Source organism: Danio rerio, chromosome 23 (genome assembly GCF_052040795.2).
Source record: "Danio rerio strain M-AB ecotype USA chromosome 23, GRCz13ab, whole genome shotgun sequence".
NCBI lineage: Eukaryota > Metazoa > Chordata > Actinopteri > Cypriniformes > Danionidae > Danio > Danio rerio.
Window position 1 is genome coordinate 4,733,056 of NC_141043.1, and position 17,973 is coordinate 4,751,028.

Sequence of the window (17,973 nt, forward strand, 5' to 3'; positions counted from 1 at the left end):
CTGCCCACACGTGGGCGAGACAGGCAGTTCTGTACAATTACGTAACTTATCGGCTTAAAGATATCGGCCTAATTTTGACACCAGACCGAGGACGATAATCTTAAAAATAGCATTTATCGGCCAATAACAATATGGCCACCGATATATCGTGCATTCCTAATTCAGTTTAATACAAGTGTCACCACTGAAGGCTGATGCAATGGAAAATAAAATCAGAGGAGTTTGGGTGTATTGGAATGAGTAAATAACCAAAGAATAGATATAAAAGAGGCCACTGTTGTTTTTTTTTCCATATTCCATATGTTGTTTTTTGCCAACAAGTCTGTTGCTACCATACAGTCTATTTTTAAATGAGATTTGTCTTAGGAAGTCATTTTGGCCGTGCACACAGAGCTTATTTCCCCATTCAGTCAGTTATTTCTGGGGAAAGATGGGTCACTGGTTCTTAGTGCTGGTTGCCAAGTAATGTTAATGAATGACTCCAGCACGATGTGCACCGCCTGCTGCTACTCTGGCTAGGTGAGGTCCACTTCCAGAGTACTTTAAGCTTGATTTGATTACAGGATTTGATCTGGCAGGAGACGAACCACACATGCTTTCCTCTGAATTTACATTTCTAGTCAAAAGTAGCTTCCATTGATCAAAGAAAGAGGTTGACGATGTTTAATGTTTTGCCTCTAAGTGAACAAAAAAAAGAACTGTATTAAGAACTTCATGTATATTGGGATCTTTTATATGCATAACTGTGCTAAATAAGAAGGCCTAAAGGCATAGTTAACACCAAAAAGGATGTTTACTCATTATTTACTCAACCTCATTTTGTTTCAAACCTTGAGTTTCTTTCTTTCTGTGTAATACTAAATAAGATATTTTGAAGAATGTTGGTAACCTTATCTTCCAAAACAAATACTAAGGAAGCCTTAAGTGAAGTATTTCTTCAAAATATCCTTCTTTCAACAGAAAAAAGAAAGTCAAATGTTTTTAAAACGAGTAAAGGGTGAGTAAATGATGACTAAAGTTTCATTTTTTTGTAAACCATCCCTTTAAAAGGCTTAATTACACTAAACAACCCTACTTTAGAACAAATTGGGATTATTTGAGAATGTCTGATATTAAACATGAATTAATGAGTGCTACGTTGTTGACAGATTGTTTCCGACCCCTGGTGAAAGTGGGGCTCCATCTCTACCTTCACTCACATCTAGGAGAATGAGGGAATCTCTGACAAGAATCCCCAGCAGGTAAACACTGCCACTGACATTTGAGATTATATGAAGAAACTGATGTACACTAAATGTACACACACTGTTCAAGCCTTGTTAAGCCAAGATGAATATATAAGCCATGAAAAAACATCCCATTTTGGTGTTATTATAAAATATTGATGAAATATTGTTTCATTATAATATACATTTAAATACAGTGTAAATTCACTCATGTTGATCCTGGACCATCATCATCATTTAAATACAGTGTAAATTCACTATTGTTGATCCTGGACCATCATCATTTAAATACAGTGTAAAATCATTATTGTTGATCCTGGATCATCATCATCATTTAAATACAGTGTAAATTCACTATTGTTGATCCTGGACCATCATCATTTAAATACAGTGTAAAATCATTATTGTTGATCCTGGATCATCATCATTTAAATACAGTGTAAATTCACTATTGTTGATCCTGGATCATCATCATTTAAATACAGTGTAAAATCATTACTGTTGATCCTGGACCATCATCATCATTTAAATACAGTGTAAATTCACTATTGTTGATCCTGGACCATCATCATCATTTAAATACAGTATAAATTCACTATTGTTGATCCTGGATCATCATCATCATTTAAATACAGTGTAAATTCACTATTGTTGATCCTGGATCATCATCATCATTTAAATACAGTATAAATTCACTATTGTTGATCCTGGATCATCATCATCATTTAAATACAGTGTAAATTCACTATTGTTGATCCTGGACCATCATCATTTAAATACAGTGTAAAATCATTATTGTTGATCCTGGATCATCATCATCATTTAAATACAGTGTAAATTCACTATTGTTGATCCTGGACCATCATCATTTAAATACAGTGTAAATTCACTATTGTTGATCCTGGATCATCATCATCATTTAAATACAGTGTAAATTCACTTTTGTTGATCCTGGATCATCATCATCATCATTTAAAAACAGTGTAAACTCACTATTGTTGATCCTGGATCATCATCATTTAAATACAGTGTAAATTCACTATTGTTGATCCTGGATCATCATCATTTAAATACAGTGTAAAATCATTACTGTTGATCCTGGACCATCATCATCATTTAAATACAGTGTAAATTCACTATTGTTGATCCTGGACCATCATCATTTAAATACAGTGTAAATTCACTATTGTTGATCCTGGATCATCATCATCATTTAAATACAGTGTAAAATCATTATTGTTGATCCTGGACCATCATCATTTAAATATAGTGTAAATTCACTATTGTTGATCCTGGATCATCATCATTTAAATACAGTGTAAATTCACTATTGTTGATCCTGGACCATCATCATCATTTAAATACAGTGTAAATTCACTATTGTTGATCCTGGACCATCATCATTTAAATACAGTGTAAATTCACTATTGTTGATCCTGGACCATCATCATCATTTAAATACAGTGTAAATTCACTATTGTTGATCCTGGGTCATCATCATTTAAATACAATGTAAATTCACTATTGTTGATCCTGGATCATCATCATTTAAATACAGTGTAAATTCACTATTGTTGATCCTGGACCATCATCATCATTTAAATACAGTGTAAATTCACTATTGTTGATCCTGGACCATCATCATCATTTAAATACAGTGTAAATTCACTTTTGTTGATCCTGGACCATCATCATCATTTAAATACAGTGTAAATTCACTATTGTTGATCCTGGACCATCATCATCATTTAAATACAGTGTAAATTCACTTTTGTTGATCCTGGACCATCATCATCATTTAAATACAGTGTAAATTCACTTTTGTTGATCCTGGACCATCATCATCATTTAAATACAGTGTAAGTTCACTAATGTAGATCCTGGACCATCATCATTTAAATACAGTGTAAATTCACTATTGTTGATCCTGGACCATCATCATCATTTAAATACAGTGTAAATTCACTATTGTTGATCCTGGACCATCATCATCATTTAAATACAGTGTAAATTCACTTTTGTTGATCCTGGACCATAATCATCATTTAAATATAGTGTAAATTCACTATTGTTGATCCTGGACCATCATCATCATTTAAATACAGTGTAAATTCACTTTTGTTGATCCTGGACCATCATCATCATTTAAATACAGTGTAAATTCACTTTTGTTGATCCTGGACCATCATCATCATTTAAATACAGTGTAAGTTCACTAATGTAGATCCTGGACCATCATCATCATTTAAATACAGTGTAAATTCACTATTGTTGATCCTGGATCATCATCATCATTTAAATACAGTGTAAATTCACTAAAGTTGATCCTGGACCACCATCATTTAAATACAGTGTAAATTCACTATTGTTGATCCTGGACCATCATCATTTAAATACAGTGTAAATTCACTATTGTTGATCCTGGACCATCATCATTTAAATACAGTGTAAATTCACTAATGTTGATCCTGGACCATCATCATTTAAATACAGTGTAAAATCATTATTGTTGATCCTGGACAATCATCATCATTTAAATACAGTGTAAATTCACTATTGTTGATCCTGGACCATCATCATCATTTAAATACAGTGTAAATTCACTATTGTTGATCCTGGACCATCATCATCATTTAAATACAGTGTAAGTTCACTATTGTTGATCCTGGACCATCATCATCATTTAAATACAGTGTAAATTCACTATTGTTGATCCTGGACCATCATCATCATTTAAATACAGTGTAAGTTCACTATTGTTGATCCTGGACCATCATCATCATTTAAATACAGTGTAAATTCACTATTGTTGATCCTGGGTCATCATCATCATTTAAATACAGTGTAAATTCACTATTGTTGATCCTGGATCATCATCGTCATTTAAATACAGTGTAAATTCACAATTGTTGATCCTGGACCATCATCATTTAAATACAGTGTAAAATCATTATTGTTGATCCTGGACCATCATCATTTAAATACAGTGTAAATTCACTAATGTTGATCCTGGACCATCATCATTTAAATACAGTGTAAATTCACTATTGTTGATCCTGGACCATCATCATCATTTAAATACAGTGTAAATTCACTATTGTTGATCCTGGATCATCATCATCATTTAAATACAGTGTAAAATCATTATTGTTGATCCTGGACCATCATCATCATTTAAATACAGTGTAAATTTACCAATGTTGATCCTGGACCATCATCATTTAAATACAGTGTAAAATTATTATTGTTGATCCTGGATCATCATCATTTAAATACAGTGTAAATTCACTAATGTTGATCCTGGATCATCATCATCTTTTTAATACAGTGTAAATTCACTAATGTTGATCCTGGACCATCATCATTTAAATACAGTGTAATTTCACTATTGTTGATCCTGGGCCATCATCATCTTTTAAATACAGTGTAAATTCACTATTGTTGATCCTGGATCATCATCATTTAAATACAGTGTAAATTCACTATTGTTGATCCTGGATCATCATCATTTAAATACAGTGTAAATTCACTATTGTTGATCCTGGATCATCATCATCATTTAAATACAGTGTAAACTCACTTTTGTTGATCCTGGACCATCATCATTTAAATACAGTGTAAATTCACTATTGTTGATCCTGGACCATCATCATTTAAATACAGTGTAAATTCACTATTGTTGATCCTGGACCATCATCATTTAAATACTATGTAAATTTACTATTGTTGATCCTGGACCATCATCATCATTTAAATACAGTGTAAATTCACTATTGTTGATCCTGGACCATCATCATTTAAATACTATGTAAATTTACTATTGTTGATCCTGGACCATCATCATTTAAATACAGTGTAAATTCACTATTGTTGATCCTGGACCATCATCATCATTTAAATACAGTGCAAATTCACCATTGTTGATCCTGGATCATCATCATTTAAATACAGTGTAAATTCACTATTGTTGATCCTGGACCATCATCATCATTTAAATACAGTGTAAATTCACTTTTGTTGATCCTGGATCATCATCATCATTTAAATACAGTGTAAATTCACTTTTGTTGATCCTGGACCATCATCATTTAAATACAGTGTAAACTCACTATTGTTGATCCTGGACCATCATCATCATTTAAATACAGTGTAAAATCATTATTGTTGATCCTGGACCATCATCATCATTTAAATACAGTGTAAATTCACTATTGTTGATCCTGGACCATCATCATCATTTAAATACAGTGTAAATTCACTATTGTTGATCCTGGACCATCATCATTTAAATACAGTGTAAATTCACTATTGTTGATCCTGGACCATCATCATCATTTAAATACAGTGTAAATTCACTATTGTTAATCCTGGACCATCATCATCATTTAAATACAGTGTAAATTCACTATTGTTGATCCTGGACCATCATCATTTAAATACAGTATAAATTCACTATTGTTGATCCTGGACCATCATCATCATTTAAATACAGTGTAAATTCACTATTGTTGATCCTGGATCATCATCATCATTTAAATACAGTGTAAATTCACTATTGTTGATCCTGGACCATCATCATTTAAATACAGTGTAAATTCACTATTGTTGATCCTGGACCATCATCATTTAAATACAGTGTAAATTCACTAATGTTGATCCTGGACCATCATCATCATTTAAATACAGTGTAAATTCACTATTGTTGATCCTGGATCATCATCATTTAAATACAATGTAAATTCACTATTGTTGATCCTGGACCATCATCATTTAAATACTATGTAAATTTACTATTGTTGATCCTGGACCATCATCATTTAAATACAGTGTAAATTCACTGTTGTTGATCCTGGACCATCATCATCATTTAAATACAGTGTAAATTCACTATTGTTGATCCTGGACCATCATCATCATTTAAATACAGTGTAAATTCACTATTGTTAATCCTGGACCATCATCATCATTTAAATACAGTGTAAATTCACTATTGTTGATCCTGGACCATCATCATTTAAATACAGTGTAAATTCATTATTGTTGATCCTGGACCATCATCATCATTTAAATACAGTGTAAATTCACTATTGTTGATCCTGGATCATCATCATTTAAATACAATGTAAATTCACTATTGTTGATCCTGGACCATCATCATTTAAATACTATGTAAATTTACTATTGTTGATCCTGGACCATCATCATTTAAATACAGTGTAAATTCACTGTTGTTGATCCTGGACCATCATCATCATTTAAATACAGTGTAAATTCACCATTGTTGATCCTGGATCATCATCATTTAACAACAGTGTAAATTCACTATTGTTGATCCTGGACCATCATCATCATTTAAATACAGTGTAAATTCACTATTGTTGATCCTGGATCATCATCATCATTTAAATACAGTGTAAATTCACTAATGTTGATCCTGGACCATCATCATCATTTAAATACAGTGTAAATTCACTATTGTTGATCCTGGACCATCATCATCATTTAAATACAGTGTAAATTCACTTTTGTTGATCCTGGACCATCATCATCATTTAAATACAGTGTAAATTCACTATTGTTGATCCTGGACCATCATCATTTAAATACAGTGTAAATTCACTATTGTTGATCCTGGACCATCATCATCATTTAAATACAGTGTAAATTCACTATTGTTGATCCTGGATCATCATCATCATTTAAATACAGTGTAAATTCACTATTGTTGATCCTGGACCATCATCATTTAAATACAGTGTAAATTCACTATTGTTGATCCTGGACCATCATCATTTAAATACAGTGTAAATTCACTAATGTTGATCCTGGACCATCATCATCATTTAAATACAGTGTAAATTCACTATTGTTGATCCTGGATCATCATCATTTAAATACAATGTAAATTCACTATTGTTGATCCTGGACCATCATCATTTAAATACAGTGTAATATCACTGTTGTTGATCCTGGACCATCATCATCATTTAAATACAGTGTAAATTCACTATTGTTGATCCTGGACCATCATCATCATTTAAATACAGTGTAAATTCACTATTGTTAATCCTGGACCATCATCATCATTTAAATACAGTGTAAATTCACTATTGTTGATCCTGGACCATCATCATTTAAATACAGTGTAAATTCACTATTGTTGATCCTGGACCATCATCATCATTTAAATACAGTGTAAATTCACTATTGTTGATCCTGGACCATCATCATCATTTAAATACAGTGTAAATTCACTATTGTTAATCCTGGACCATCATCATCATTTAAATACAGTGTAAATTCACTATTGTTGATCCTGGACCATCATCATTTAAATACAGTGTAAATTCATTATTGTTGATCCTGGACCATCATCATCATTTAAATACAGTGTAAATTCACTATTGTTGATCCTGGATCATCATCATTTAAATACAATGTAAATTCACTATTGTTGATCCTGGACCATCATCATTTAAATACTATGTAAATTTACTATTGTTGATCCTGGACCATCATCATTTAAATACAGTGTAAATTCACTATTGTTGATCCTGGATCATCATCATTTAAATACAGTGTAAATTCACTATTGTTGATCCTGGACCATCATCATCATTTAAATACAGTGTAAATTCACTATTGTTGATCCTGGACCATCATCATCATTTAAATACAGTGTAAATTCACTTTTGTTGATCCTGGATCATCATCATCATTTAAATACAGTGTAAATTCACTTTTGTTGATCCTGGACCATCATCATTTAAATACAGTGTAAACTCACTATTGTTGATCCTGGACCATCATCATCATTTAAATACAGTGTAAAATCATTATTGTTGATCCTGGACCATCATCATCATTTAAATACAGTGTAAATTCACTATTGTTGATCCTGGACCATCATCATCATTTAAATACAGTGTAAATTCACTATTGTTGATCCTGGACCATCATCATTTAAATACAGTGTAAATTCACTATTGTTGATCCTGGACCATCATCATCATTTAAATACAGTGTAAATTCACTATTGTTGATCCTGGATCATCATCATCATTTAAATACAGTGTAAATTCACTATTGTTGATCCTGGACCATCATCATTTAAATACAGTGTAAATTCACTAATGTTGATCCTGGACCATCATCATCATTTAAATACAGTGTAAATTCACTAATGTTGATCCTGGACCATCATCATCATTTAAATACAGTGTAAATTCACTATTGTTGATCCTGGATCATCATCATTTAAATACAATGTAAATTCACTATTGTTGATCCTGGACCATCATCATTTAAATACTATGTAAATTTACTATTGTTGATCCTGGACCATCATCATTTAAATACAGTGTAAATTCACTGTTGTTGATCCTGGACCATCATCATCATTTAAATACAGTGTAAATTCACTATTGTTGATCCTGGACCATCATCATCATTTAAATACAGTGTAAATTCACTATTGTTAATCCTGGACCATCATCATCATTTAAATACAGTGTAAATTCACTATTGTTGATCCTGGACCATCATCATTTAAATACAGTGTAAATTCATTATTGTTGATCCTGGACCATCATCATCATTTAAATACAGTGTAAATTCACTATTGTTGATCCTGGATCATCATCATTTAAATACAATGTAAATTCACTATTGTTGATCCTGGACCATCATCATTTAAATACTATGTAAATTTACTATTGTTGATCCTGGACCATCATCATTTAAATACAGTGTAAATTCACTGTTGTTGATCCTGGACCATCATCATCATTTAAATACAGTGTAAATTCACCATTGTTGATCCTGGATCATCATCATTTAACAACAGTGTAAATTCACTATTGTTGATCCTGGACCATCATCATCATTTAAATACAGTGTAAATTCACTATTGTTGATCCTGGATCATCATCATCATTTAAATACAGTGTAAATTCACTAATGTTGATCCTGGACCATCATCATCATTTAAATACAGTGTAAATTCACTATTGTTGATCCTGGACCATCATCATCATTTAAATACAGTGTAAATTCACTTTTGTTGATCCTGGACCATCATCATCATTTAAATACAGTGTAAATTCACTATTGTTGATCCTGGACCATCATCATTTAAATACAGTGTAAATTCACTATTGTTGATCCTGGACCATCATCATCATTTAAATACAGTGTAAATTCACTATTGTTGATCCTGGATCATCATCATCATTTAAATACAGTGTAAATTCACTATTGTTGATCCTGGACCATCATCATTTAAATACAGTGTAAATTCACTATTGTTGATCCTGGACCATCATCATTTAAATACAGTGTAAATTCACTAATGTTGATCCTGGACCATCATCATCATTTAAATACAGTGTAAATTCACTATTGTTGATCCTGGATCATCATCATTTAAATACAATGTAAATTCACTATTGTTGATCCTGGACCATCATCATTTAAATACAGTGTAAATTCACTATTGTTGATCCTGGACCATCATCATCATTTAAATACAGTGTAAATTCACTATTGTTAATCCTGGACCATCATCATCATTTAAATACAGTGTAAATTCACTATTGTTGATCCTGGACCATCATCATTTAAATACAGTGTAAATTCACTATTGTTGATCCTGGACCATCATCATCATTTAAATACAGTGTAAATTCACTATTGTTGATCCTGGACCATCATCATCATTTAAATACAGTGTAAATTCACTATTGTTAATCCTGGACCATCATCATCATTTAAATACAGTGTAAATTCACTATTGTTGATCCTGGACCATCATCATTTAAATACAGTGTAAATTCATTATTGTTGATCCTGGACCATCATCATCATTTAAATACAGTGTAAATTCACTATTGTTGATCCTGGATCATCATCATTTAAATACAATGTAAATTCACTATTGTTGATCCTGGACCATCATCATTTAAATACTATGTAAATTTACTATTGTTGATCCTGGACCATCATCATTTAAATACTATGTAAATTCACTGTTGTTGATCCTGGACCATCATCATCATTTAAATACAGTGTAAATTCACCATTGTTGATCCTGGATCATCATCATTTAACAACAGTGTAAATTCACTATTGTTGATCCTGGACCATCATCATCATTTAAATACAGTGTAAATTCACTATTGTTGATCCTGGATCATCATCATCATTTAAATACAGTGTAAATTCACTAATGTTGATCCTGGACCATCATCATCATTTAAATACAGTGTAAATTCACTATTGTTGATCCTGGACCATCATCATCATTTAAATACAGTGTAAATTCACTTTTGTTGATCCTGGATCATCATCATTATTTAAATACAGTGTAAATTCACTATTGTTGATCCTGGACCATCATCATTTAAATACAGTGTAAATTCACTATTGTTGATCCTGGACCATCATTATTTAAATACAGTGTAAATTCACTAATGTTGATCCTGGACCATCATAAACATTTAAATACAGTGTAAAATCATTATTGTTGATCCTGGACCATCATCATCGTTTAAATACAGTGTAAAATCATTATTGTTGATCCTGGACCATCATCATCGTTTAAATACAGTGTAAAATCATTATTGTTGATCCTGGACCATCATCATTTAAATACAGTGTAAATTCACTATTGTTGATCCTGGACCATCATCATCATTTAAATACAGTGTAAATTCACTATTGTTGATCCTGGACCATCATCATCATTTAAATACAGTGTAAATTCACTATTGTTGATCCTGGATCATCATCATCATTTAAATACAGTATAAATTCACTATTGTTGATCCTGGATCATCATCATCATTTAAATACAGTGTAAATTCACTATTGTTGATCCTGGACCATCATCATTTAAATACAGTGTAAATTCACTTTTGTTGATCCTGGACCATCATCATTTAAATACAGTGTAAATTCACTATTGTTGATCCTGGATCATCATCATCATTTAAATACAGTATAAATTCACTATTGTTGATCCTGGATCATTATCATCATTTAAATACAGTGTAAATTCACTATTGTTGATCCTGGACCATCATCATTTAAATACAGTGTAAATTCACTATTGTTGATCCTGGATCATCATCATTTAAATACAGTGTAAATTCACTTTTGTTGATCCTGGACCATCATCATTTAAATACAGTGTAAATTCACTAATGTTGATCCTGGACCATCATCATTTAAATACAGTGTAAATTCACTATTGTTGATCCTGGATCATCATCATCATTTAAATACAGTGTAAATTCACTTTTGTTGATCCTGGACCATCATCATTTAAATACAGTGTAAACTCACTATTGTTGATCCTGGATCATCATCATTTAAATACAGTGTAAATTCACTTTTGTTGATCCTGGACCATCATCATTTAAATACAGTGTAAACTCACTATTGTTGATCCTGGATCATCATCATTTAAATACAGTGTAAATTCACTAATGTTGATCCTGGACCATCATCATCATTTAAATACAGTGTAAAATCATTATTGTTGATCCTGGACAATCATCATCATTTAAATACAGTGTAAATTCACTATTGTTGATCCTGGACCATCATCATCATTTAAATACAGTGTAAATTCACTATTGTTGATCCTGGACCATCATCATCATTTAAATACAGTGTAAATTCACTTTTGTTGATCCTGGACCATCATCATTTAAATACAGTGTAAATTCATTATTGTTGATCCTGGACCATCATCATCATTTAAATACAGTGTAAATTCACTATTGTTGATCCTGGATCATCATCATTTAAATACAGTGTAAATTCACTATTGTTGATCCTGGACCATCATCATTTAAATACAGTGTAAATTCACTATTGTTGATCCTGGATCATCATCATCATTTAAATACAGTGTAAATTCACTTTTGTTGATCCTGGACCATCATCATCATTTAAATACAGTGTAAATTCACTTTTGTTGATCCTGGACCATCATCATTTAAATACAGTGTAAACTCACTATTGTTGATCCTGGATCATCATCATTTAAATACAGTGTAAATTCACTTTTGTTGATCCTGGATCATCATCATCATTTAAATACAGTGTAAATTCACTTTTGTTGATCCTGGACCATCATCATTTAAATACAGTGTAAACTCACTATAGTTGATCCTGGATCATCATCATTTAAATACAGTGTAAATTCACTATTGTTGATCCTGGATCATCATCATTTAAATACAGTGTAAATTCACTATTGTTGATGCTGGATCATCATCATCATTTAAATACAGTGTAAAATCATTATTGTTAATCCTGGACCATCATCATCATTTAAATACAGTGTAAATTCACTATTGTTGATCCTGGATCATCATCATTTAAATACAGTGTAAACTCATTATTGTTGATCCTGGACCATCATCATCATTTAAATACAGTGTAAATTCACTATTGTTGATCCTGGACCATCATCATTTAAATACAGTGTAAATTCACTAATGTTGATCCTGGGTCATCATCATTTAAATACAGTGTAAATTCACTATTGTTGATCCTGGACCATCATCATCATTTAAATACAGTGTAAATTCACTATTGTTGATCCTGGATCATCATCATCATTTAAATACAGTGTAAATTCACTTTTGTTGATCCTGGACCATCATCATCATTTAAATACATGTAAGTTCACTAATGTAGATCCTGGACCATCATCATTTAAATACAGTGTAAATTCACTATTGTTGATCCTGGACCATCATCATTTAAATACAGTGTAAATTCACTATTGTTGATCCTGGATCATCATCATCATTTAAATACAGTGTAAATTCACTATTGTTGATCCTGGACCATCATCATCATTTAAATACAGTGTAAATTCACTATTGTTGATCCTGGATCATCATCATCATTTAAATACAGTGTAAAACCATTACTGTTGATCCTGGACCATCATCATCATTTAAATACAGTGTAAATTCACTATTGTTGATCCTGGATCATCATCATTTAAATACAGTGTAAATTCACTATTGTTGATCCTGGATCATCATCATCATTTAAATACAGTGTAAAATCATTATTGTTGATCCTGGATCATCATCATCATTTAAATACAGTGTAAATTCACTATTGTTGATCCTGGATCATCATCATTTAAATACAGTGTAAATTCACTATTGTTGATCCTGGACCATCATCATCATTTAAATACAGTGTAAATTCACTATTGTTGATCCTGGATCATCATCATCATTTAAATACAGTGTAAATTCACTTTTGTTGATCCTGGACCATCATCATTTAAATACAGTGTAAACTCACTATTGTTGATCCTGGATCATCATCATTTAAATACAGTGTAAATTCACTTTTGTTGATCCTGGATCATCATCATCATTTAAATACAGTGTAAATTCACTTTTGTTGATCCTGGACCATCATCATTTAAATACAGTGTAAACTCACTATTGTTGATCCTGGATCATCATCATTTAAATACAGTGTAAACTCATTATTGTTGATCCTGGACCATCATCATCATTTAAATACAGTGTAAAATCATTATTGTTGATCCTGGACAATCATCATCATTTAAATACAGTGTAAATTCACTATTGTTGATCCTGGACCATCATCATCATTTAAATACAGTGTAAAATCATTATTGTTAATCCTGGACCATCATCATCATTTAAATACAGTGTAAATTCACTATTGTTGATCCTGGATCATCATCATCATTTAAATACAGTGTAAATTCACTTTTGTTGATCCTGGACCATCATCATCATTTAAATACATGTAAGTTCACTAATGTAGATCCTGGACCATCATCATTTAAATACAGTGTAAATTCACTATTGTTGATCCTGGACCATCATCATTTAAATACAGTGTAAATTCACTATTGTTGATCCTGGATCATCATCATCATTTAAATACAGTGTAAAATCATTATTGTTAATCCTGGACCATCATCATCATTTAAATACAGTGTAAATTCACTATTGTTGATCCTGGATCATCATCATTTAAATACAGTGTAAAATCATTATTGTTGATCCTGGATCATCATCATCATTTAAATACAGTGTAAATTCACTATTGTTGATCCTGGACCATCATCATCATTTAAATACAGTGTAAATTCACTATTGTTGATCCTGGATCATCATCATCATTTAAATACAGTGTAAAACCATTACTGTTGATCCTGGACCATCATCATCATTTAAATACAGTGTAAATTCACTATTGTTGATCCTGGATCATCATCATTTAAATACAGTGTAAATTCACTATTGTTGATCCTGGATCATCATCATCATTTAAATACAGTGTAAAATCATTATTGTTGATCCTGGATCATCATCATCATTTAAATACAGTGTAAATTCACTATTGTTGATCCTGGATCATCATCATTTAAATACAGTGTAAATTCACTATTGTTGATCCTGGACCATCATCATCATTTAAATACAGTGTAAATTCACTATTGTTGATCCTGGATCATCATCATCATTTAAATACAGTGTAAATTCACTTTTGTTGATCCTGGACCATCATCATTTAAATACAGTGTAAACTCACTATTGTTGATCCTGGATCATCATCATTTAAATACAGTGTAAATTCACTATTGTTGATCCTGGATCATCATCATCATTTAAATACAGTGTAAAATCATTATTGTTGATCCTGGACAATCATCATCATTTAAATACAGTGTAAATTCACTATTGTTGATCCTGGACCATCATCATCATTTAAATACAGTGTAAATTCACTATTGTTGACCCTGGACCATCATCATCAATTAAATACAGTGTAAATTCACTATTGTTGATCCTGGATCATCATCATCATTTAAATACAGTGTAAATTCACTATTGTTGATCCTGGATCATCATCATCATTTAAATACAGTGTAAATTCACTTTTGTTGATCCTGGACCATCATCATTTAAATACAGTGTAAAATCATTATTGTTGATCCTGGACCATCATCATTTAAATACAGTGTAAATTCACTAATGTTGATCCTGGGTCATCATCATTTAAATACAGTGTAAATTCACTATTGTTGATCCTGGACCATCATCATCATTTAATCACAGTGTAAATTCACTATTGTTGATCCTGGATCATCATCATCATTTAAATACAGTGTAAATTCACTTTTGTTGATCCTGGACCATCATCATCATTTAAATACAGTGTAAATTCACTATTGTTGATCCTGGATCATCATCATCATTTAAATACAGTGTAAATTCACTATTGTTGATCCTGGATCATCATCATCATTTAAATACAGTGTAAAATCATTATTGTTAATCCTGGACCATCATCATCATTTAAATACAGTGTAAAATCATTATTGTTGATCCTGGATCATCATCATCATTTAAATACAGTGTAAATTCACTATTGTTGATCCTGGATCATCATCATCATTTAAATACAGTGTAAATTCACTATTGTTGATCCTGGATCATCATCATCATTTAAATACAGTGTAAATTCACTATTGTTGATCCTGGATCATCATCATCATTTAAATACAGTGTAAATTCACTATTGTTGATCCTGGACCATCATCATCATTTAAATACAGTGTAAATTCACTATTGTTGATCCTGGATCATCATCATCATTTAAATACAGTGTAAATTCACTATTGTTGATCCTGGATCATCATCATTTAAATACAGTGTAAATTCACTATTGTTGATCCTGGACCATCATCATTTAAATACAGTGTAAATTCACTATTGTTGATCCTGGACCATCATCATCATTTAAATACAGTGTAAATTCACTATTGTTGATCCTGGACCATCATCATCATTTAAATACAGTGTAAATTCACTATTGTTGATCCTGGATCATCATCATCATTTAAATACAGTGTAAATTCACTATTGTTGATCCTGGACCATCATCATCATTTAAATACAGTGTAAATTCACTATTGTTGATCCTGGATCATCATCATCATTTAAATACAGTGTAAATTCACTATTGTTGATCCTGGATCATCATCATTTAAATACAGTGTAAATTCACTATTGTTGATCCTGGATCATCATCATTTAAATACAGTGTAAATTCACTATTGTTGATCCTGGATCATCATCATCATTTAAATACAGTGTAAAATCATTATTGTTGATCCTGGATCATCATCATCATTTAAATACAGTGTAAATTCACTATTGTTGATCCTGGATCATCATCATTTAAATACAGTGTAAATTCACTATTGTTGATCCTGGACCATCATCATCATTTAAATACAGTGTAAATTCACTATTGTTGATCCTGGACCATCATCATCATTTAAATACAGTGTAAATTCACTATTGTTGATCCTGGATCATCATCATCATTTAAATACAGTGTAAATTCACTATTGTTGATCCTGGACCATCATCATTTAAATACAGTGTAAATTCACTATTGTTGATCCTGGACCATCATCATTTAAATACAGTGTAAATTCACTATTGTTGATCCTGGATCATCATCATTTAAATACAGTGTAAATTCACTATTGTTGATCCTGGACCATCATCATTTAAATACAGTGTAAATTCACTATTGTTGATCCTGGGCCATCATCATCTTTTAAATACAGTGTAAATTCACTATTGTTGATCCTGGATCATCATCATCATTTAAATACAGTGTAAATTCACTATTGTTGATCCTGGACCATCATCATTTAAATACAGTGTAAATTCACTATTGTTGATCCTGGACCATCATCATTTAAATACAGGGTAAATTCACTATTGTTGATCCTGGATCATCATCATCATTTAAATACAGTGTAAACTCACTATTGTTGATCCTGGACCATCATCATTTAAATACTATGTAAATTCACTATTGTTGATCCTGGACCATCATCATTTAAATACTATGTAAATTTACTATTGTCGATCCTGGACCATCATCATTTAAATACAGTGTAAATTCACTATTGTTGATCCTGGACCATCATCATTTAAATACTATGTAAATTTACTATTGTTGATCCTGGACCATCATCATCATTTAAATACAGTGTAAATTCACTTATGTTGATCCTGGACCATCATCATTTAAATACTATGTAAATTTACTATTGTTGATCCTGGACCATCATCATTTAAATACAGTGTAAATTCACTATTGTTGATCCTGGATCATCATCATTTAAATACAGTGTAAATTCACTATTGTTGATCCTGGACCATCATCATCATTTAAATACAGTGCAAATTCACCATTGTTGATCCTGGACCATCATCATTTAAATACAGTGTAAATTCACTAATGTTGATCCTGGACCATCATCATCATTTAAATACAGTGTAAATTCACTATTGTTGATCCTGGACCATCATCATCATTTAAATACAGTGTAAATTCACTTTTGTTGATCCTGGATCATCATCATCATTTAAATACAGTGTAAATTCACTTTTGTTGATCCTGGACCATCATCATTTAAATACAGTGTAAACTCACTATTGTTGATCCTGGACCATCATCATCATTTAAATACAGTGTAAAATCATTATTGTTGATCCTGGACCATCATCATCATTTAAATACAGTGTAAATTCACTATTGTTGATCCTGGACCATCATCATCATTTAAATACAGTGTAAATTCACTATTGTTGATCCTGGACCATCATCATTTAAATACAGTGTAAACTCACTATTGTTGATCCTG

At 31.4% G+C, this 17,973-nt stretch overlaps 1 protein-coding gene across 7 annotated transcripts in view; it reads left to right on the forward strand.

Annotated features, from left to right (window-relative positions):
- The window catches only part of raf1a (Raf-1 proto-oncogene, serine/threonine kinase a), a 778,989-nt gene that overhangs the window by 691,021 nt on the left and 69,995 nt on the right, over window positions 1-17,973 (forward strand). For all 7 annotated transcript variants that reach the window (XM_087305095.1, XM_087305097.1, XM_087305096.1 and 4 more), the window contains 1 exon segment: window positions 1,149-1,241. In XM_087305095.1, coding sequence (XP_087161221.1) covers window positions 1,149-1,241 — 93 coding nt within the window.